The following is a 23,802-nucleotide window of genomic DNA, read 5'->3' on the forward strand; positions in this document are numbered from 1 at the left end:
TAGCTTGTAGTAACCAGCCAGTCCACGGCTTTTCGCGATATCACGTAATTGTTTTACAGTGTGTGTTCATTCTTTTATTGTATAAATTTCGATTGTCGATGAATTTTCATGATTGCTTAAAACTAGCGCAGCTACTGCGCATGCGTTGATTTTTGATGATGTCACCAGTGTGCGGGGGAATTTCCCTCTATGTGTGCTAGAATTATTTTTACTCATTTGCCGCATTGATTTGATATGCATGACTAAGCACAGCATAATAGAGATTTGTACTGGATGGACGTTGACTTGTTGGGTTTGACTGTGGCGTGCGCGTGTGCGAGATGTGCGTTGCGCCAGAACATACATTTCTTTATCTCTTGCGTTAAGGAAAGAAAAGTCAAAAATAAAAATTAAGATGTTAAATTAATATCTCCTTTTTTATTTGTTAATTAACGATGAAGTTCTTTGACAAATTTTGACGAGTAACTCGAAGAATTGAATTTAAAAGATTCCCCTCCAACTTGATCCCTGGTTATAGTGCCTACCGATTCAGCATGTCTAAAGGCTAAAGAATCGTTTTGTAATGACTTGCAGCAAGTAAATGGAAGGTTTGAATATATGACTGCGGGATAAGTTGAGCAATGTTGCTAAGAAGAAACATTACTGGAAAACATTTATTCTCTGTGTTGCCTGTGATTGCAGAAGAAAAGCAGGTGGCAGAAAAGCAGGCTTTGAGTTAGCAAAATTCATAACATTAACTTAATGACTACGTATTTAGGTACATCTGTTTACTTTTAATTCCATTAATCTTAGAGCTTTCTATTGCTGTGCTAGCAAGTGTGAACATGAAACTGTTTATAGTTTCACTTTCAACAAATTGAGAAAGCTCTGTGTCAAATTCAAGGAGCTTGTGTTGTCTGGGGTTTATTTAAGTAACCAGACATTTTATAACAATACAATAAATCGAATAGCTAGCCAGTTGGTCACTTTTGTTGCTGGTAAAGGTGTAATGTATAACAATTGTAGACTGCATAACAACTTTGTATGTTTACTTTGTAGATTCAAAGCTTCTGGTAATAGACACACGATTTTATAACATGCCACAATGCCACGGAAGAGAACACTTGATGATGTTTTGATTTAGAATCTCTAATCTCATATCGAAATAATTCCTGGAAACGGTGTAAATTATATAAATTCAAATAAGAAAGAAGCATGGTTTTATTTTATAGGTGAAATGACCAAAAATTTTCATATTTTCACTAAAGAAGTTGTTAGGCTGATAGGCATGGAAAATGTTTGTGGTTTTACCAACATGACGAAAATGACTTAGCATATATACTTATTACAACCCTATCCATATGGACACAGAAATGTTTAATAATGTAGTGAAGGGTATCTGCTTTTGAAAGATTTTGTTTTGTTAAAAATCTCAAGCATTTATAGTAATTATTGCATAACAGCTAAAAGGTATTTTTCAGTTTGATTTAATCATTGAAATTCTGAGCCAGAAATGGTTACATAAAAGCAGTGTTTTTCTTTGTATTAGGCTAATAGGGCGAAATTCTTTTTGACTGAATGTTGTGCTTAATCAGCGTTCGTTCTTTGTTTTTGTACGTTGTTGTGTGGTTTTTAATTAGCTATTGCTGCTTAAAATCCAAATTTTATGTAGCTGCCTTTACCTGTACAAAATCTTGATATAATCTTGCCATTTTATTATATTGTATTTATCTGATGTTGTTTATGTTGTTGTTACTACTTACTATAATACAAGTAAAGCCTATTTACATATGCATTTTTGTGCTGTTGTTTTGAACTTTTATGCTAGCGCAGGAGGCGGCTTCTCTGATGATTTGTCAGGTTGCTGCTGCTGGTTTTTAAAAAAATGATATCAAGTACCAACGCCTACTATAACAATTACCGTTAGTACTGTCGCTCCTAAAACGGCGGTAGAACTTGATGAGGTTCTACTTTCAGGTATTTGACCACTTTCACCCTTGTTCTTGTGCACGTTTTCCTTATTTTTCCTATTCCATTCGGCAAGTTTCTTACCGGCGGCAACGCGACCTTCATTTTTCTTTGTAATAACTTGTTTTTGTTCTTCGCTCATTTATTATATAGAAGATATACCTCTATAAAATTTAAATCACACTATTCTCAAACCCCCTCTTTCTCATAAACCCATTTCGAATTCTTTTCACCTAGCTCCAACACGCAGACATGAGCTGGGAACCTACCCGCAGGTGGAGTAAGTATGCTTTTTCGAGCCACATCATTGGCTTTGCCATGTGTAAAAGCTTGGTATAAGATGTCATGTCTTGATCATATAACACGTTCATTCAGAATGTGAAATTCAGAATATTAGAGCGTGACGAATTTCCGCGTTTTCCTTGATCTTCTCCGTTTATATTCCTCTTGGACAGCTGATCACAATATTTTTCGTTAAGCAGAGTCGCAGACAGCGCTAGCACTGTGGTATGATTCGCAGTGTGCGCCAAAACCACAAGTGGTGCTGAGAATTAACCAAACGTAACATGAAACAAAATACTGAGGTCAGTCATGGATTCTTTAATGATTGATTTGATATCTTTTCTCAATTCTCTGTTATCTCAACAGAGTCGATACAAATCAGGTTGCTCACAGCGTTTGAATACAAGTTTACTACATGCGCAGATAATGCCTGGCCTGTTTTTTTCCCTTTATCCTGAATTTTTCGTTGAATATACTCGGCATGCAATTTTTCTATTACATCCTCGGATGCCTTCTCAATAAAAATTTACGTACATTTCTTCGGTAAAAGATGTGCTTTACCTTCCCTGATTGCATCTTTTAAAACTTGGCGTTGCTATCGAATGGTTTTTCCTGTTGTTGTAGAGCTTCTGCGGGAGTATCAACAACATCAAATATATTAGCAAGCTCAGTCAGTTTATTATTATATGTCTGTATTTTAGAAAACGTAAAAAACAGAGTAGTACAATCACATAAGGTATAATTATCGCAATACATAGATATACATCCATGTTTTATTTTTAAAGAAAAATACCAAAACTCCCGTAGAAGAACCCTCTGGGTTTTTTATTCTTGTATGTTGTTGTTGCTGCTGTTGTTATTGTTTGAAACCCAGAGGTTTTTTTTTGAATGTCTGTGCTGTACTACGTTTTTATGAACTCACCTTTTTTAATTGAGCACTTTCAGAGACCGTTCCTGCACACTGACATTCTTTACCGGCATTTTGGCACAATTTTCCCGTCATAGCACAACCGACATGGCACAGTGTGTGGTACAAACCGGGACAAGACGGCTGCTTCCAAGTAAGGCATGCTATCGCCCCCGCATCTCCACGCTTCCGCCAGGACTAAGCCTGGTACCACAATTTTACTATAATTTGAATTTCGTATATAGCTATTCACTATCACCTTGAGTATTGCACGTGTGGTAAATCATCTGCAAATATATGAACCTACGACAAACAACGAGAAAGAACTATGGCGACTCGTTTATGGTCAGAAGCAGTTTAAGAAAGGGTTAGATGACATCACTATTGGAATGTTGGAAGGCCACTGTTTTTTAATTAAAAATACCAAGGTGTTGTCAAATACGCTGGAGTGCAAGGTATGTGGTAAACTTTTTACACAAGCTTGCCAACTTACGCGGCATAAGAAAGATGAGTGCGAAGGAGTCAAAACAACGATCATTTGTAAAGGTGAGAAAGTGAAACATATGCCGAGCAAGTCGGAGAAGATATTTTATGGTGAAGGTTATAGCTATGATGCATCTAAATGGATAGAATACATCAAAACAACAACATCAAAATTCAAATTTCTGGACATCAGAAACTTTCTTGCACCAGGGATGAGCTACAAGCGATGGTGCAAGTCTCTCGAATGTAAGCTAGAGAAGCTCGTGTTTCCATACGACTGGCTGTCTAGCTATGACAAGTTGAGTCACGTCGGACCTGTCGCACACGAGGAATTCTATAACCTATTAAAAGGAAAAAATACGCTATCACCCGAAGAGTATGAAGAATTCTGCACAGAATTTTATAATCGAGGTCACGATAATGAACTTGTTACGTGAATACAACATGGGTGATGTCGAACCCTTCATTAAAGCTGTTGATAACACCAGACGTCAATATCACGGAGATAATATCGACATTTTGAAAGATGCAGTAAATATTCCAGGTGTCTCGATGTGTTATGTGAAGACTCTAAAACTAAACCCTAAGGTAGAGCTCTACGCTCCAGGTGAACCATGCAAGCACCAATGTAAAGAAGACTGCTACAACAAGACATGTAAGGATTGCAAAGAGGTGCATAAAGCCGGTATGGAATGTACGAAGAACGCGGCTTACTTTTACAAACGGGTATGGTAGGAGATCCAGCGATCGTATTTTGTAGCTACCACGACCGTGGTGTGATTAGATCACATGTATACAAGGACGCCAAAAGGTACATGACTGTTCTTGGTCTAGATGTAAACATGTTATATCCTAGCACACTGATGTATGACTTCCCCTGTGGTAAAGAAAAGTTGTTCAAGATTGATTAGCGTAAACCGCGGGAAAACATTCATAAATTAACACGACGCGTGCAAGCAGGTTCATAGTTTGGGTTTGCCCAAGCGGACATTGAAGTATGATAAATTCTCCGAGATGTCACCTCTATTTGTGGTAAGGGAGATACCAGATGAAGCAATTCCGGATCTTATGCACGTAACAACGGGCTGTTTCCTCTGGTTTTTTTTTTAAACCAAAGTTGCAAAAAAGTTTTTTTGGAAAATGTGCTATGCCTATCCACTGTCACGATTAATTTTTTATCTTTTGCATAAACTTTTCCCCTAAAATATTGCAGGATTCTTTTTGCTTTAAGAGTGTAAAACAAGTTATAAACTGTGTTTTTATTTTTAAATGTTACAAAAACTTTCCGCAAAATAAAATTGCTAAGTGATTGTTTTAGCTGCGTAGGATAACAAAAGGTTGTTTACTGTCTGTTTATTTGAACGGAAGTTAGGATAGTTTTTTGGAAATGGGAATTATGTTGAAACGTATATGTGCAACACAGTATACCTGTAGTAATCACTCAGCCCCAGTGTTAACGACAAGCTATTACCTGTGTTTCTATTTAACAGAATTTGTGCTAATTTTTCTTTTCAAAGGGTTTGTTTACCTATACTAATGGCTCACCGCAGATTAGGGTACATATATATTTTAAGTTTCACCAGGAACATTTTGTGATATAAAATATATAATATAAATAATAAATATATAATATAATATAAAAAAAGTTTGCCGACTGTTTTCGCTACGACATGGCACAATATGTAAATTGTCTTTTTATTCTAGCTAAAGTTGAAGGAAAGATATTTCCTGAATAATATAATTACACTCGAAACACCATAAATGTTGTGTGTGTTTCACCCGACTAACACTGCATACCGCTCCACCTAAATGTGTGGTAAAGTTTACAATTTGTATTAATTGTACCACTAAGCGTTTTACGCCAGCTAATACAGCCTGTAAAGTTTAATATATTTATATTTATGCCCTGCTGGTCTAATGGCTATGACACTCATGCAAATGAGAGATCCAGGTTCAAATCCTGGACAGGGCTACGAAACACATAATTATCTTGCATCTACAACAACCAGGTATTCATAAGTATACAATATTAGCTATATTGAGTGTAATAGGTAATCTTTGAGAAGTAGAGGGGGATCACTTTAATTTATAGAGCCCAAAGATGCTTTGTTCTTGTAATAGATCTATTACTTTTTGTTAAAAAGTTTTGTGTTGATGAACCTGGTAGGCACAAAAAAAAAAAGGCGTTTTTTATTAAACCTTTTTGCCTTTCTCGTGGACTTCTCTGATTATTTCTAACTCTTTACCTTTTAATATTGTTGTCATTGGAACCAAGTTAATTTTAATCTCAGATTTATCAAAAAATGATAGTTTTTTCGGCGTTATGACCGATTGTTTAAGTACATGTATTGGCACATAATTTTACTATCATGATTCATTGTATATTGACCTGATATAAATTTGAGACCTTTCTTATGAACTATTGAATTTGAAATATTTGCACCTCAAGATGTTCTATACTCCTGGCCTAATATGATAATCTTTGAGTTGTGGGGGGATATTTTCTATTAAGATACCTGCCCCTGCCTTGCCGTTCCCTGGCCTTGCCAGTGCTGACCGTTTCTTTGCCTACTCTTCCTATGCCTTTTCTGGTGCCTGCCTACTATGCCCTTGCCTGTGCCTCCCATGCCTGTGCCTCCCATGCCTGTGCCTCCGATGCCTTGCCTACCCCTGCCTTGCTGATTCCTCTTCCTGTTTCCTTGCTTGCCTTTGCCGTTTCCTTTCCTTGCCGTGCTTAATGCCTTTGCCTTGGCAACCTCTCCGCAACACTTTCTACATTGATTACCATCCATAGCGTATATATCTATATATCTCTTCTGACGCAACCAGTCTGGAAGAGGGCCGCATCCCAACAGAGGTTCACGCGTGCTTATGATCTTGATCTGCATATGATCGAAGAAGATTTTCCTTTCATATACTCCTGGGGTCTCGATGGTTCTGACTGGTGGTAAATATGACTTGCTCGAAAATTCACCATCCTCCAGATCCAGACGCTTCATCTCACATTCCTCTATAAAAGCTTCGATCTGTGTGATTCTTGATAGCGATTTGGAGCTCTTAGTTTTGTGGTATAAAGACACACCACCTCCACCTTGGTGAATATCACAGCTGAAACTGTAAACAACATTTAGGCGCATGTCTATAAATAGGGGTGATTTTATCAAAGATAACACGCGTAAGCGGTTGGTTAAGGTTGTTCCTGAACCGCCATGTCTTGACACGATTCCCATCCTCCAACATTTCGATATCATTTTAAATGTCTTCGATTTTAATGTAGTTTTTTCTTTGGTTGTCTTCAGCATCATAATAGTCCTCCTGTGCTTCAGCTTCGATTTCATAGTGTTGGGTTAATTCGTTTTTTTTATTCCGTCCTTTATTTTGTTGTAATAATCACTAACAGTAAGTATCCCACACACTCTGCAATCGAGCGATAAGAGTATTGGTGGTTGATGCTATTGGTGCTGATACAGCGTTGTATATTGCGCTGATTGCATTACTAAAAAAAAAACTCATTTTGTCTTTTCATTATATACAGATTTTATTTATCAATAAATTTTTAGATGAATACAAAATTTTAAATTCTTTTACTCCACTTGCGTGCATGATGCCTTCGTCAGATTCTTTCGGATATCGTTTAATTTTTGCGCATGCGCGGATTATGTCAGATGATGTCAGATTTTTTGCGCATGCGCAGATGGGGTGTCGGGGGAGCTCTACAGAAGTGGGGGTGTTTACACAAAATATACACATGATTTTACGTATTCAAACGTATGGAATCCGATAGGTGCAAATAATATTTTTCGAAAGTGTGTGAAAATGTTTTTCAAAATAGTAAAAATGTTATTCGAAATGGTGAAAATGTTTGCCGAGAAATAGCAAAAATGTTTCCCGAGAGATGGTGAAAATTTTTCTCTAAATAGAACTGGGACGAGTTGAGGTCTGGTGCTTTTCACTGTGTTCTTGTGGTCGATACAAGATATAAAATACCCTGGAAACGAGGTTAGGGTCATGTATTTTGAGAAATATTTTCTCTTTTTTCGGGAAACATTCTTACCATTTAGAAAAAGTTTTTTTTCTTTTTTAGAAGAGATTTCCACCATTTTGAAAAAGATTTTCACTATTTTGAAAAAATTTTTCACTATTTTGAAAAAGATTTTCACCATTTTGAAAAAGATTTTCACTTATTTCGGGAAAGATTTTCTGCACCTATCGACTTCCGTAAAAACGGGGGGGTGTCGAGGGATCTCTAGAGAAGCGGGGGGTTTACACATGGTTTGAATCATCCACCATATCTACTTATGTCCTCCGTGTCGTGCAGCAGAACGTATGCATAACATTTTCGCAGATCATTTTTACGGGGCAGGACAAACTCCATGGCAATGGAATGTTTTAGTTTGAAAGAAAATCTATATTTGTGAAGACGATCGTTATTATGTTTTTTATGAAATATGAAAACGGCGTGCTTGAGGATGAGGAGGAAATATGATTTCGAAAAACCATAATACGATATAGTGATGCTAGGACCACATTTGCTTGCACTTTCTGTGAATGTCCACGGGTGTGCTATACTTGAGCTATATTAACCTTTGCTGGAATTTAAGCTCTGCCATCGCCTTTTCTCTACAATCTGGTATACCAGAGAGCATTTGTTGTACCATATCAGCAAACAATCCATCTTCTTCAAGTCAGGGTAAACACCTAATTAGGCGGCATGACCTAATTAGGCGAGTCGTTTAGTTAGGCGACGTGATGTAGTTTAATTAGGATACCCGTAGTTTAACTAGGCGAACGAAAACTTTCTCTTGAAACTTTTAAGAAATCTTACTCTCTTGAAACTTTTAGGAAATCTTACAAACAACATCTTCTTACAACGATTTAAAATAAATTAAACCTGAAACCAAATATCACTGTAATCACTCATTTTAACTACTCTGTATTCCTAACATGTTTCTACATTCTAAAACACTACTACAGACTTATCAGACTTATAAATCTTATCCACGTGGCTTTAAAACTTCAAAATTCATTCAGAAAGTTCAGCTACATTTTAACAAAATTTATACAGAAAAAAAAATTATACTGCTTGTGGGTTTCGTTTTTAAAATTGTTTGAATAAAAATAACACTCAAACCTGCTATGGTCTCCAATTGTTTTGTCAAATAAAGAAATTATCTACAATTAAATCCATGATAAAATGTCTGTTCTGCCTGTAAGTGCAGCTTTGCAGACTTGCTTTAACCGTGCTCCGTTGGCGCTGGATTTCGTATGTAAGACCTGATTACCAATGACGAAGGGGCCAGGCAAGAAAGATTTATGTCTACGTAGTTCTTTTAACTAAGTCAGGAGTCGTTGAATTAGCTAGGATGATCAGGTTGGCTATGAATAGGCTTGCTCGTGGATTAAAAACTTTCTCTTGAAACTTTTAAGAAATCTTACTCTCTTGATACTTTTAGGAAATCTTACAAACAACATCTTCTTACAACGATTTAAAATAAATTAAACCTGAAACCAAATATCACTGTAATCACTCATTTTAACTACTCTGTATTCCTAACATGTTTCTACATTCTAAAACACTACTACAGACTTTTACTAGAATCAGTCTTCGACCCGTGTCATCACACAACCGCTTTCGCTGCGCCATGCATGAAAAAAACAAAAAACAAATTGGTACTGAGCTTGTTTAATCTTTCAAGATTTTTCTCATTATCAACAGCCTAAATATGTTGTCTTCTTTGAACTATATATTTCTAGTGTATATTTATCCTATAGAATTGGTCATACGTTTTTATAGTGAAAGTTATATTTCTATAGTTGTTAAATTTACAAAATATAGTCTATCATATAAATTTAATATATATATTATATAGTATTTGTAACATGGTTAACGGCTGAAATATATACATTCTTCTTCTTCTTTTTCTTCTTCTTCTGTTGTAAATACGTCGAAATCATTGCGTTTCGCACTACAATTTTTATGTGAATCAAATCTGTCCACTTTGCAGATAATTTTGACCAATTATCGTCTTATTTGCATCGCGCATTGGTAACTTATGTCCCAAACCTCGTGTGGCACTATTTGTTGTTTTAAATAATGGATTTCAGCCATTCACGCGGCAGGGATAAAATAAATATGGCGGACGAAAACGTCACCTGAATAGGCGACGCCTTAACCTAATTAGGTTATATATTTCATTTTAACATAATTCTTAGTTGCGCGAACATATCGAGACACGAGTGACAATTTTGGAATCATGGTCGCGTAGACTATCCATTCTAAACAAAGATTTTTTTCTTAGGAATGTGTGAAAAGCCATTAAATATTGTAATGTCTTAACTAGGTCACATATGGCCTAGCTAACTACTAGGCTACAATGAGTCGCCTAAATAGGTGGTATGCCATATTAGCCTACCGTCGCCTAATTAAGTGTTTACCCTAACTTTCTTCTTTTCCTTTTTCTTTTATGGCCTTAAACATAAAATTGCAATGTAATGGCTTTGCTAATTTTAAAAGTAATATTGGTGTTACATTAATGTTATTGGCGTTGTGCCGTAACGTCAGAAAATTTAACATTTGAGACCAAGCTTTGTCAGCTACACAGTCTTCGTATTATTATAAGAGATAAAAAGTTATAAATAACATTGATGGATCCAGGGTATGTTAATTTCACTCAAAAAAAATCTTTTTTTATTGTTTTAGTGTGTTAAACTCAACAAGAATGACTGATGAAGTTTTGGAGGATGCACACATTAGGTAACAGTGTTCATGTTTGATTTAAGAAATGAAATAGTCTAAACTAACCCAAGGATATAAAAAAAGTAAATGGCTATCAAACTGCTATACTTTTAGCTACCTTGACATGCAAAGTATCAAAGCATTCATCATAACGTTATTCTTACAAGTTCAGTAAAACCTAGAACGCTTTTGCATAATACAGTACTGAAATCAGGCCACCTAACATTGTGAGCGAAGGAGATATAAGGGTTTAAAAATTTTGTTGACGTCAGCAAAAACGAACAATATGCAAAAAATTATTTTAAGAAATTTGTATACCTGTTGCCTTCATCGCATAGATCTCAAAACGTTGATCAAGAAAATGTATAGGATCATGTATCTTTGACAAACCGTTGCAGAGATATTGAGGTTTGAAGATTTTCTGATGACGTCATCAACCAGTCCTTCTGAAACGGATTTGGGGACCCAGGTTTGGGAAATTTACCCAAATTGGTCCTAGGTGGTCCCTAGTTTTCCATGCGGTGAAAAATCATTGACGTCACCACCTTGTTTCCAAGTTATTTGGCCTCAAAGTTTTAGGTGCACTGTGATGGCTTCACTAATTTAATATAAGATATTGACGTTAAAGTAGTGTTATTTACGTCGGGCGTAACGTCAGAAAATTTAACATATTAGACATGCATTTTTCAGCAACATCAAAGGAAAATGACAATGTCAACTTTGCATGTCACAGAGACACGGAACTGGCGTATTATTATATAGATTAAACAATAGATGGTTATAGCTAATCTTGTGTCTTTGTTTTTGTTTTTTTACATTTAAAAATTCTTTTGCATCTTGTATTTTTATTAGAAATTGGATTTTAGAGATAAGGTGACTCCAACTTAATTACTTGTTCTACGTGCAAATTAGATAGTAGTTTTATGTCTGTCAGTCGGCGAAATAAAAATAATTTTATCGAGAATGTATAAATGGTCGGAACAACAAAAAATAAAATAAAAACAACGGAGAAGGGTGTTTTACGACAAGTATATTTTTCTATGTATGTTTTGCTTGTATTAGCGAATGTTAAATTAGCGAATGTCCGATTTAATGAAAGTTCATGGAAAAATAAGAATGTATGGCCGGAACAACAAAAAAAAAATTAAAATAATAATAAAATAACAATGGAGAAGGGTGTTACAACAACCGTTTTCTATGTATTTTTGCATAACGCACGCAGCTTATATTTTTTAGTTGCGAAGGAAAAAGAATAATAATTTCTCTCTAAAAAAATGTAACTAGCACTCTAGGTGAAAAGATAAAAATACATGTTAAAAATGTTTTGCATGTTAAAAAACTTGTTTTTAAAAGTTATGTAACAAGTTTTTTTGTGTTGTTTTGAAGGCTGTACAGCAAGAATTATTCTTGTGCTGTTTCAAAAGTTATACAGAATATACCTGCGTTGTTATGATGCAGGTCATTACAAGCAAATAGGCAAAAATATGCCTCCTTTTTTAAATTAAAAAAAATCTTATCCACGTGGTTTTAAAACTTCAAAATTCATTCAGAAAGTTCAGCTACATTTTAACAAAATTTATACAGAAAAAAAAATTATACTGCTTGTGGGTTTCGTTTTTAAAATTGTTTGAATAAAAATAACACTCAAACCTGCTGTGGTCTCCAATTGTTTTGTCAAATAAAGAAATTATCTACAATTAAATCCATGATAAAATGTCTGTTCTGCCTGTAAGTGCAGCTTTGCAGACTTGCTTTATCCGTGCTCCGTTGGCGCTGGATTTCGTATGTAAGACCTGATTACCAATGACGAAGGGGCCAGGCAAGAAAGATTTATGTCTACGTAGTTCTTTTAACTAAGTCAGGAGTCGTTGAATTAGCTAGGATGATCAGGTTGGCTATGAATAGGCTTGCTCGTGGATTAAAAAGACCAGGACTATTTAATAATTTTGAGATCTAAAAGTGTTCGACCAAAACGGAAATCTATCAGACGTTTTGTCCGACGAAAGTTCAAAACGAGCTACGGACATGTCCAACCAAACTGCAAATGTAGCGGACATTTTGTTTGACGAGTCTTCAAAAATTATTTCAAGGGCTGCCATCGCCTGCTACAAAATGGATTTTATAGGTTGGTTTTAAAAACTCAATATTTATTTTTCACGTGTGCGATTAATCACACGGCTGAACGATATAGGCGTGTGCCAAGGCGGGCGCGTGTGATCGCACGCCTTTCCTGAAAAAGACTGATTATACTTGGCTGTTTCGAAATTTATACAGCAAGTTATTATTTTTCCATTTAAAATAATAAAACACAAAATTTATTTTAATAAAAAAGTTAAGTGTTCTTTTAATGTTTTTTGCGCGGTCTTGTAAGAAAATAAATATTTAAGTGCAAAAAAGTTTCATGGGCTATAGTTTAGTTGACAATATTTAAAGTCTTTCGCGACATTAAAATTATTTATTTATTTAATTCATAACAAAGGAGGGTGTTACAACATGCCTATTTTAAGTTGTTTTAATTATTTTTCTAATATCATTGAAAAAGATTTAATGATATTAATTATTAATTTTTTTCCTAAATGATTTTAGCAAGCAGCATAATTTTAAACATATATTAATCATAACGAAGGAGGGTGTTACGACATTCATAATCGTGAAAGTAAGGGTCGGCGGGCCCGTAGAACAACTAAATAAGTTATAGTCTAAACAAGAAAAAAGCTTACGACAACGAAAATATTTTTGATTTAAAACAAAAAACAAAAAACAATTATTTATATTTAATTGCGCTATTCTCTCATGACATTAGTTATGTGATTTTTATAATGTTTAAAGATGTATCATGACGGTCGCGATATGGATCGCAAAAGTTCGACCTCATGATGGGTCGCGACCTTCATGATGCTAAAAAATTTTACTATCACGACAGCATCGTGAATCGTGCGCGATGCGCATGATAAGCGATCCACGATGTTAGGTGTCCTGGTTCCAGTACTGTACAAGGCTGTATTACACATTTAAATGAGTATATATATTTTCATAATTTAGATTTCGTCATTTAATCTCAACATTTTCCATGGTATTAAACAACACAACTGCAAATGCTGACAAACACAATCAAAAAGAAGAATGCATTGATTTTATATCCATTAAAAACGTTGAACCCATTGAAAGATATTTATCCATTTCTGCTGAAAAAAGATATGCTGCATTTTTTAATGTAATTTGCACTTATATACCAGCCTTTCTAATTCACGTAAGCACATGGCAAATGTTTACGTGGGCAATATTTGCTGAGGTGAATTTTTTCTTCGCAATCAATTGCCTTGAATCTATCGTAAATATATAAAAAGTATAGATGGAAAAATGATAGATAGTATTCCTTACATGCTAGAATTAAAAGTGGTTGCTGAGCATTTTGCTTACTTACCTTAAATAAAATTAAAGTTGTTTAAATGTAAACAAGCTGGCTTGAAAGAAAGAGCTCAAATTTAAAGGCAATTTGCCAATGTCAGACACTGAAACGAAAGTTCACGTCACCGTTTTTGCTGACGTGATATTGTGGATTGCCAACGCAAAAAAAATTGAATAAGAAAGGCTGACTTTCTGTAGTTATTTTCAGATTTTTATGTAGTTTTGGTTAATTTTGGTTAATTTAGACAATTTCAAGGCATGACATCGTTGTAGGAGCTGTCGTTAGCTTGTTTGATAACTCTCTGTCTGTTGCCTTGCTTTCAATTGCTCATGACAAAGCTCGCTGGATAAAAGATTTAAACATTGTGGTGAGATAATTAAAACATTTAAAGGACACCGCCATTTCATACAGTCCTGTGACCATGATAATTTTTCTTATATGTGTAGGCAAAAGTGGAATTTCCAAGTGAATACATAAAGAGAAGAAACATTGAAGTTGGTTTGGAAATTGGTGACAAAGTTAAAGGTTGTTTTTATACTTTACATTGCTATCAAATTATATAATATATTACATGGCATCTTCAATCTTGGAATTTATAAAAATTACTTCTGTGAAATTAGTTTGGTAAAGGATTGGCCTAGTTTTGTTTTGTTGAGATTATCAGCAAAAAAACTACACAATAATTTCTTACAACAATCTATTATGGAATTTTTTATTTTTGTCACCATTTTAGAAAGCATCAAATTGGAATTTCAGATCTAAGCGAGTAACGAGATTCATTAGTTACAACTTGATTTTATTTTGGTCTTTGTCTATAATTAAAAAAAATAAAAAATTATACATTTTATGACGTCTTCATATAAAAAGATTACAATTTGACTTCCCCAAAAGTAGAAACTCAGGTATGATATGCAAAATAATGTTATATAAAAGTATTGTGAATGCTCAATTATTACCACCCTTGCAAAATGACACTCCTATAAGATAAGCACCACTCTCGATTTACCGCCCCTCTGGAATAAGCACCCACCCAAAAAGTTAAATTTTCAAACCTGCCTGCATTAAAGGGAACCCGAGGTATAAAATGATGTTGGACTTGTGTTAGCTTAAAAAGTTGAAAAAGTCTTTTCAAAAACGGTCATGTAGACCCCAAGTTATGGTGTCATCGCCAAAAAATCAAGAGGCCTGGGACGAGCAAACGAGTATAATTTTGGCAAAAAGTTTATGTTAATCAATTCACCCTTATAATATCTATGCATTGATAAAGTTTGAATGCACAACCCTTAATAGGTCTAAAAGTACTGATGACAGAAAATGTCAAAAATTGCTGGTACTTTAATATGACATAATTTATGAAGCATAATTAAATCTGAAATTCTTTAAAAATGAATATCTTGAGAATGAAAAGAACTTGTTAAAAACTTTAAAAATAGTTATGCTTTTACACATTTTATGGAAACTCAGCTTCTTACTTTTTATACTTTATTCGGAGAAACTTTCACAAGAGAAACTTTCACGAGTCCAGAAACTCGCGAAATTTTTTGGATAAATAACAAATTTTCGCGAGATAAACTTTCGCGATTCTAATTATAAAAACTCAAACGAATTTTTTTTTAAAACTCATACAAATTTAATACAATCTCAAACGATTTTTTTTTTAAACCATACGTATCTAATAAAAAACAAATATTTTGTTAAACTCGTACGAATTTTACTCATATGAATTTAATTTAAAACTTATACGAATTTAACTCATAGCTACAAGTTTTTTTCAAGTCATACGAATTTAATTTAAAACTCATACGGATTTAATTTAAAACTCATATGAATTTAATTTTAAACTCATACGAATTTATCTCATACAAATTTTGTTAAACTCATACGAATTTAATTTAAAACTCATATAAATTTAATTTAAAACTCATACGAATTTAATTAAAAACTCATACGAATTTTATACGATTTTAGAAAAAATTCATACAAATTTAATTAGCATAGCTAACTCGTATAGCATATACGAATTTTTTAATACAAATTGCTACAAATTTTGTAGATGACCCCTTATGTTGTTATAAAAAAACGTGGCCTATATTTCTGATGATAGAGAAATGTTTTTTAACGATGTAATTTTCTTTTTAATAGTATTTAAAAACTTCTATTTGCAAATTAGGTTCATTGTCAAAATCACAAAACAGATCAAAGACATTTCTAGGCTCGTCTTCTTCCGGCTCCCTTGAATCGTCGCATCGTCTCCTTCGCCAATAACTTGGTTATAAGCCATACATCGTTTGAAACATCATCGCTTTTGTTTATTTCTAAGTTTATTCCAATCTCGTTCTCAGCCAAGTGATTCAAGAAATAACTTTTAACACCAGCAATTTTTTTTTAGATTTTAGTGGATAAACTTTCGCGAATCGACAATTTAGAAAGTTTGTACGGAATAAACTTTTGCGAATGGCCATTTTTAGACAAAGTTTCTCCGAATAAAGTAATACTTTGCTCTCAATGTAATGGTAAACTATTTTTTCACTATTTGGTCTTTCACACTTTTTGAAATGTTAGTTATTGAAAAAATACACCACTCTCTTGAGTATAATAAATCATTTGTGACATCGTTTGCGATTATCAACCGTTCGGGTTTGAAGTTTATTTGACATTTTAACGGCGTTAAAATATGCGTTATAACGCTGAGGTTTATTACTGTAAACAATGTAACGGCGTTAAAATTTCTCTTGCTTCTTTAAACTGATTGGTTCTTCAATAGCAGCGTTATAACGCGTTAATAACAGCGTTATGTATTTCTTGAAATTTCGAACGTAGAAAACTTTCGAACACTGCTCAATCAGAGGTTCCATAGCAATAACGTCTAACCGTTATATCGTATTATAACGCTTTTTCACGGCAACCATGGATTGTTGAAGCGTTATGCAGGCGTTATAATGCCGCTACACTTGAAAGCTGCTTCTAGTCGTTATAACTCATTAAAACGCTTCTTCACAGTGATCGCCAAACATTAAAGCGTTTGGCAGGCGTTATAATGCCATATACTTGAAAGCTTTTTCCTTTGATTTTTTTAATCCTAAATATTTGTTAATATATATATTTTTTTCTTTTAGCTTTGTTATTTCTCTGGACCAAATCGATTAGCATGCAGATTGTAAATTTAGAATAAATAAGTTTCAGTATGAATATTCGGTCTGTTCGCTATCTTAAACGAACGCTAAAACGCTGACAGTTAACGCTGACAGTTATAACGCTTGAAATTAGTAAATAAAAATGCGCTTTGAAAATTAAGGCTCATTAGTGATTTAACAATGGTGGAAAACTACACTCTTGCAGATGAATATGTGGTTGGTTAATGTGACACAATTTATTGTAAGAATATCTCTATAGATGCAAACATTTTTGCGTTTTAGTTGTTAGTTGTTTTAGTTTAGTTTTTCATTTTAGTTGTTAAGCCTGACTTGTACTTAGTTTGTTTTACTTTGTTTACACCTTTTTGTTTTTAAGAATTAATTTGCATGAGCCTTAGATTATGCCAAAAATATAGAGCGAATAATAACAGCAGCTGCAGACTTATTATAAATGCATATGGATCTTTAAAATTATACAATAGTTTATTGTTTAAAAGTTCAGCTAGAACTCTTGTGCACTCTCATCATTTTTGCTATATTTACGTTGCCCACTGTTTCAAGTTATGAATAATTTATTAGAAATCAGCCACGTTATGATGCAATCAGTATCGCGCATAATTCTGTATAAATAAAAAAATTAATTCTTTTCCTTGTTTCAAAATTCTAAAGCGTGAGAAAATTCAAAGCTATGTGTCTTGTAAACATTTTCGCTCTCGAAGTTCCGCTAAAAAGTGCATAGAATTTAATATATCAAGGCAGAAAAAGCCCATAATAAATTATTTTCAAGATATCAAAACACAAATTCTTTTAATATGACATGAGGCTGAAGTCTCAGGTTGTGTTCAGAACAAAATATGAACAAATCAGGCTGAGAATAGCCAGGAGAACTAGTATACTTTTTGTATTTAACAGTAGCCAGCTTCGGGTCTTACTTTAATCACATTTGTCAAACAAGCCTTTGGACAAGAACGTTATCAATGAAAAAAACAACATTAGTAGCTACTATGTTTTAGAACAAGCTTACACATGAACGAGACAATTACACGTTGATGTAAATAAACGTTTTTTATAACAATGTAATCGCATGTTAGGTAATACAGACGATAATGTCGAAACTTGGAAAGAAAATAAATTATAAAACAGTAGCTAAGATTATTGATCTAAGGTTGACTTTTTAAATAATCATTAGACACTTGTTGTAAGTCAATGTTATTGTTTTATAATCGAATTTTTTCAACTGAATTCGAAAGTGGGAAAGCGTTATAACGCTGCTAAAAACAGCACATAATTGTGAAGCGTTATTAACACGTAACGCTGGTTGTCTTATCACCATTTAACGCTTGTAAATTTAAATCAAAGTGTTAAATTAACGCTGAAGCGGAATAACGCCGTTATAATAATGAAACGGTCGAAAATTGCAAACCATGTCACATTTGAAATAATATAACAAACGTAACGTAAAGAAACGCACTTTGCAAAAAAAGTAATGTAACTCCAAATCGAGGCTGTTATAGAATAAAACAAAAAAAAAATTGTTACGCACGTGTATCACGATTCTAAGTCACATGGAATTGAAACTACGAACAAATTAGTTTTGTAAATAAGGTTGTTTTAGTGAAACATGTGTGCGTTTTTCTAACTCTATTTTATCTTCTACAACAAAAAAATCCAAATCCTTAGGAAAGTTTATTTAATACACTTAGATGATATAAGAATAAAACAGTGTTGGCTTAAATTTTTTATAAAAACAAATTTTTAAAATCATGCCTGTTTTCTTTACAGTAGCCATAAAGCCAAAACAGAAAGTAAAATTCGTTTTCTTAACTTTCAATGGTTTTCTTATTTACCAGAAAAAACTAATATTTACAATACATAAAACTTAAAAATGATATACAATGGAAAATATTATTTCAAATGGAGAGGTAAATGTTACTGTTTTTACGCAAAAAAAAACGGCATATAATCAAATAAATTTTTGGCTTTTTCACAATGATTTAATATAAATGAATCCCGAGGTACTTTTACAAGTTAGACTCATCTGAAAGATTTGCATGAGAAATGGTAAATGATATATTCACTTTTTGTTAAAACTTCATGTAACTCCAGATTTATTTTTCTTCTCGCTGGACGGCCATCTTGGCTATCTTCGACCTTCTTCGTTAAAAATTTTTATTTTAACTTCGGTCTTATTGTATTGTCACGTGATCCTGTTACTGTTAAAGCCAGAACAGATCCTTCTCTCGGCAAAGGAAAACGAAGAATCTCTACGAGCGATTATTTTTTTGAAAAAAAAAAATAGAATAATTCTGCATAAGGTTCTTTGCGAAAAATTATTTTTTTAGAAAATAGAAATAATTCTTCATATATATAGCTGAGCAATCAAACGAAAAATAACATGTGCATGATTTTTATTTTAAAGGACTTTTTATTTGAGACGCAAGTAGTTGTGCATGATTTTTTATTTAAGAGGTAGCTACGTTACCGCCTGAATGTAATGTTACATGTACACGCATTTCACGATGTCACGTAACGATGTCATGTTCACACAAAGAACTTTATGTGTCTATTGTTATCACACGTATTTTGCATGTTTTAAGAATAATATATACGAAAAACTTTTGTTCGAATTTAAGACATGCATGTTATTGTTTAAATGTGTTAACAATCACAAAATATCAACTATAATTTTCGGGAATAATACTAACACTCTTTTTACTGTGCTCAAAAGTTTAGATATTTATAATCATAAAAAATAAAAAAGTTTTTTTGCAAGTGTTTTTTCTTATCGCGTTGAAGAGTTTTATTTATATATTCTCAGAAATATTTATTTTTTTCATCGCGCTAAAAAAGTTTTTTTAAGATAAATATTTAATAAACACTTATTTCTAAAATGCGATCTAAAAAAGCATTTATATCGCCGCTTTTCGTTCTTAAGCTTTTAAAATGCAATCTAACGAAGCTTTTCTATCGCCGTTCGTTGTTTTTTAACTTTTAAAATGCGATTTAAAAAAGTATATCTATCGCCGCTTTTCGTTCTTAAATATTTAAAATGCGATCTAACGAAGCTTTTCTATCGCCGTTCTTCGTTCTTAAAATTTTAAAACCCGATCTAAAAAAGCTTATCTACCGCCGCTTTTCGTTCTTAAATTTTTAAAATGCGATCTAACGAAGCTTTTCTATCGCCATTCTTCGTTCTTAAAATTTTAAAACCCCATCTAAAAAAGCATATCTACCGCCGCTTTTCGTTTTTAAACTTTTAAAATGCGATTTAAAAAAGCATATCTATCTTCGCTTTTCTATCGCTATTCTTCCTTCTTAAACTTTTAAAATGCGATCTAACGAAACTTTTCTATCGTTGCATGTATAGACAAAACATATAACATTTCTTTCGTGTGCAGAACAATAACATTCGCTTACGCGTTTACGAAATCGGAGATACTTAACAAATAAATTCATGTGTAAATAAAAGATGTTCGTGTGCTGAAACAATAGAGACACGAAGAGTAATAAACTTTTTAAACATTTTTTTGTGTTAATCCCTTAGCAGGTGCGGTAATTATAACTAGTATAGAAAGTGTTGCGGAGAGGTTGCCAAGGCAAAGGCATTAAGTACGGCAAAGAAAGGGCACGGCAAAGGCAGACAAGGAAACAGGAAGAAGAATCAGCAAGGCAGGGGTAGGCAAGGCATGGGAGGCACAGGCAAGGACATAGTTAGGCATGCACCAGAAAAGGCATAGGAAGGGTAGGCAGGCTCCAGAAAAGGCATAGATAGGAAGGTTAGCAAGGGCACGTAAGAGGAATTAGCAAGGCAGGGGTAGGCAAGGCATGGGAGGTAAGGGCATAGTAGGCAGGCACCAGAAAAGGCATAGGAAGGGTAGGCAAAGGCACGGTCAGTGCTGGCAAGGCAATGGAACGGCAAGGCAGAGGGGTGCCTGACTTTAATAGAAAATCTCCCCCCTACAACTCAAAGATTGCGTATACTCAATATATCTAAGATAAGTATCATATTAGTCCAGGAGTATAGAAAATATTGAGGTGCAAATATTTCAAATTCAATATCTCAAATAGCACGGCAAGGAAAGGGCAAAGGCAGGCAAGGAAACAGGAAGAGGAATCAGCAAGGCAGGGGTAGGCAAGGCATGGAAGGCACAGGCAAGGGCATAGTAGGCAGGCACCAAAAAAGGAATAGGAAGGGTTGTAAGAGGAATCAGCAAGGCAGGGCTAGGCAAGGCATGTTGTAGATGCAAGATAATTATATTTTTCCTAGCCCTGTCCAGGATTTGAACCTGGATCTCTCATTTGCATGAGTGTCATAGCCATTAGACCAACAGGCATGAATATATATATATGAAAAACTTTACATGTGCATCTTATATATGCTCACATAGCCTTTTTACTAACTAGACAGGGGTACCTGGCGTTGAAATGTCTGGTTTAGTCGCAAGTAACTGTAACACCCGTCGTTAAACGTCTGGTGTAGAGCGATTTATACGTTTTGTAAACTGTGCTACACATTCATGTGGAACGCTTTAGTACAAGTATGCAGTATATCATAAATTATGTGAACCACACACAACAGTAAGATGTTTCAGGTGTAATATATTTTTCAAATAATAACTTTTCTTCAAAAATACAGTTTATATGTTGTGCCCATCTTAGCGAATTTCTCAAAACTTAAAAGTGAATTTCAATCCAGGGTAAGCACTTAGTATAGGTAATTTCATTTCAAACATAAAATTAGCGCAACTTCTGTTAAATAGAAACACAAGTAACAGCTTGCTGTTAACACTGGGCTGAGTGATTTGCACAGGTATACTGTTTCGCACATACGTTTCGGCATAATACCCATTTCCAAAAAACAATCCTAACTTCGGTTCAAACAAACAGACAGTTAACAAGCTGTTGTTATCCTACGCACCTAAAACAATTTTACTTTGTGGAAAATTTTGTAACATTTAAAAATAAAAATACAGTTATAACCTGTTTTTACCCTCTTAAAGCAAAAAAAAACTGCAATATTTTATGGGAAAAGTTTATTTCCTGACGTGTGTACAATATATATAACTAGCTACAATCGTCCACGAAAATATAGCTGTCTATTCCCCCTTAATGTTAAGAACTGCCCTTTTGTGGCTAAGCAACGTAAACAATTACACGTGACATAGCTGTATATAAACATTGATCACACGAGTGAGAACAGAACGTACTATCTGCAAAATATCTAGCTGGCTATGTTTGGCCATTTTGTGGACGATTGTAGCTAGAACAAGCTGTATGATGAGACATTCCTACAGAGTAGAATTATCTCACTCACTGTGTAGTATATATGTATAATAGCTAGCTAGAGGATAGGCAGAAAATCTTTCTCAAAGAATTTTTCTATGCTAGCTATGTTGCTGATTTTATGCCAGCAAAAATAGCAATTTATTGCTAGCTACATGGGTAGTTCTATCCCAGCTAAGTAGTTAATTTTATGCAAGCTTTGTAGCTAGTTTTATGCTAGCTATATGGCATTGTTTGTTGATTTTTATGCTAGATAACTCTTACAGTAGCTAGGTAGCTAAATGCTATCTAAGTTCTATTATTATTCTATCAAATCTGCAGTTTTAAGCTAGCTAGCTTTAGGTGTGAGTGAGAATAAGAATGGGTTCATTACATGTAAAAAATAGTGATATACTAGCGAGCTAAACATACCCTTTCTTCGTTTTCATGAACAAGCCCTTCCTCCGTTGGCTGCGATATAGCTAGCTTAGATTAACGGAAGTTTGAGTTTGAGGCGCTATGTTATCCGAGAAAAAGTCACATGATATTAGTCAAAGTGACCATATATCACATGGCTAAAGCTAACTTAATCTCAACTGGAAACCCCCACTAGCCCATCTTTAAAAATAACAAAAGCACTCCATCGCCGTACCTTAGATTTTGTCTCGCTGAATCATAAATTTACGGGGAAAATGACCACAGTAAGCTACTGGGCAACCCAGTCAAAAAGTTGACGAAAATTGAAAATTTTGATGTATACGTGCGGAAATCCTATACACTCTCCTCCGTCCCTTATATTTGGCTTATTTAATGAGGAAATGGGCTCCGCTACGCTCCGGGCGCTGACGCGCCCTCCGCTTCTCTCCGCAAAAAACGAAAAGCCACTCGAAATTTTCATGCGATCGTTAAACTTCACGTGTGGGACACGAACTCTATTGGTTTGACATGCAAAAATAGATCATGTATTTAACAATGGATATATAATAAAAACGAAAGTTCTGACGCTACCGAAAGCTTATGTAAAGGTGATAACTATTGTGCACATGTAACATTACATTCAAGCGGTACTGTAAAACATTTTTTGTGTTTTGTTGAGTTTAAAAGTTTAGAAACTGCCACAATATTCTAATCAGTGTGGAAATTGCGACAGCAGTTACTTGTGGACGCTAAAAATGCTGAATTATAAGGGTTTCGTTGGACATTAATGTACGATGTGTGCTTTTTATAAGGTCTTATCATGGAGGTGCAGAGCAGTTCAGAACTAAAAGGCCTGGGGACAAGGTTAGCATGCTCTAAATTTGAAACTGACTACCCCACATTTTAATATCTAAGCGTTCTTAGGACGAAACCAGCAGCATTGATGTTTGCACTACATATTGGTAAAATATCAAAAGAAAAAAAACTTAATTCGTTCTTTTCTATTGATTTTTAAATATTTTTTAATAAAATATATATCGATCTACTTACGCAACCTCGTCCCCAAAGATTGATGAGAACAAGGTTGGCAATACTCATTTGAGCATCATTACCCCTTCTAGGTTGACAGGTTATAGATCAGTAATTTTTACAATCTATTTGTTGAAATAAAGTTCTTTTAAATTTGAAATAAACGAAATCATGCACACACCTGTCGCTAATGTAT

General features: G+C 34.1%; 1 protein-coding gene across 1 annotated transcript in view; it reads left to right on the forward strand.

The window, feature by feature from the left end:
• The first annotated feature begins 9,782 nt into the window (after positions 1-9,782).
• LOC130644998 (tetratricopeptide repeat protein 14-like) overlaps positions 9,783-23,802 on the forward strand; it is a 44,085-nt gene continuing 30,065 nt past the window's right edge. The window contains exons 1-5 of the mRNA XM_057450825.1: positions 9,783-9,801; positions 10,320-10,373; positions 13,398-13,647; positions 14,009-14,131; positions 14,211-14,289. Of these exons, the coding sequence (XP_057306808.1) occupies positions 10,339-10,373; positions 13,398-13,647; positions 14,009-14,131; positions 14,211-14,289 (487 nt within the window). The 5' untranslated portion in view covers positions 9,783-9,801; positions 10,320-10,338. The remainder of the gene's footprint in view (positions 9,802-10,319; positions 10,374-13,397; positions 13,648-14,008; positions 14,132-14,210; positions 14,290-23,802) is intronic.

Source organism: Hydractinia symbiolongicarpus, chromosome 5 (assembly GCF_029227915.1).
Source record: "Hydractinia symbiolongicarpus strain clone_291-10 chromosome 5, HSymV2.1, whole genome shotgun sequence".
NCBI lineage: Eukaryota > Metazoa > Cnidaria > Hydrozoa > Anthoathecata > Hydractiniidae > Hydractinia > Hydractinia symbiolongicarpus.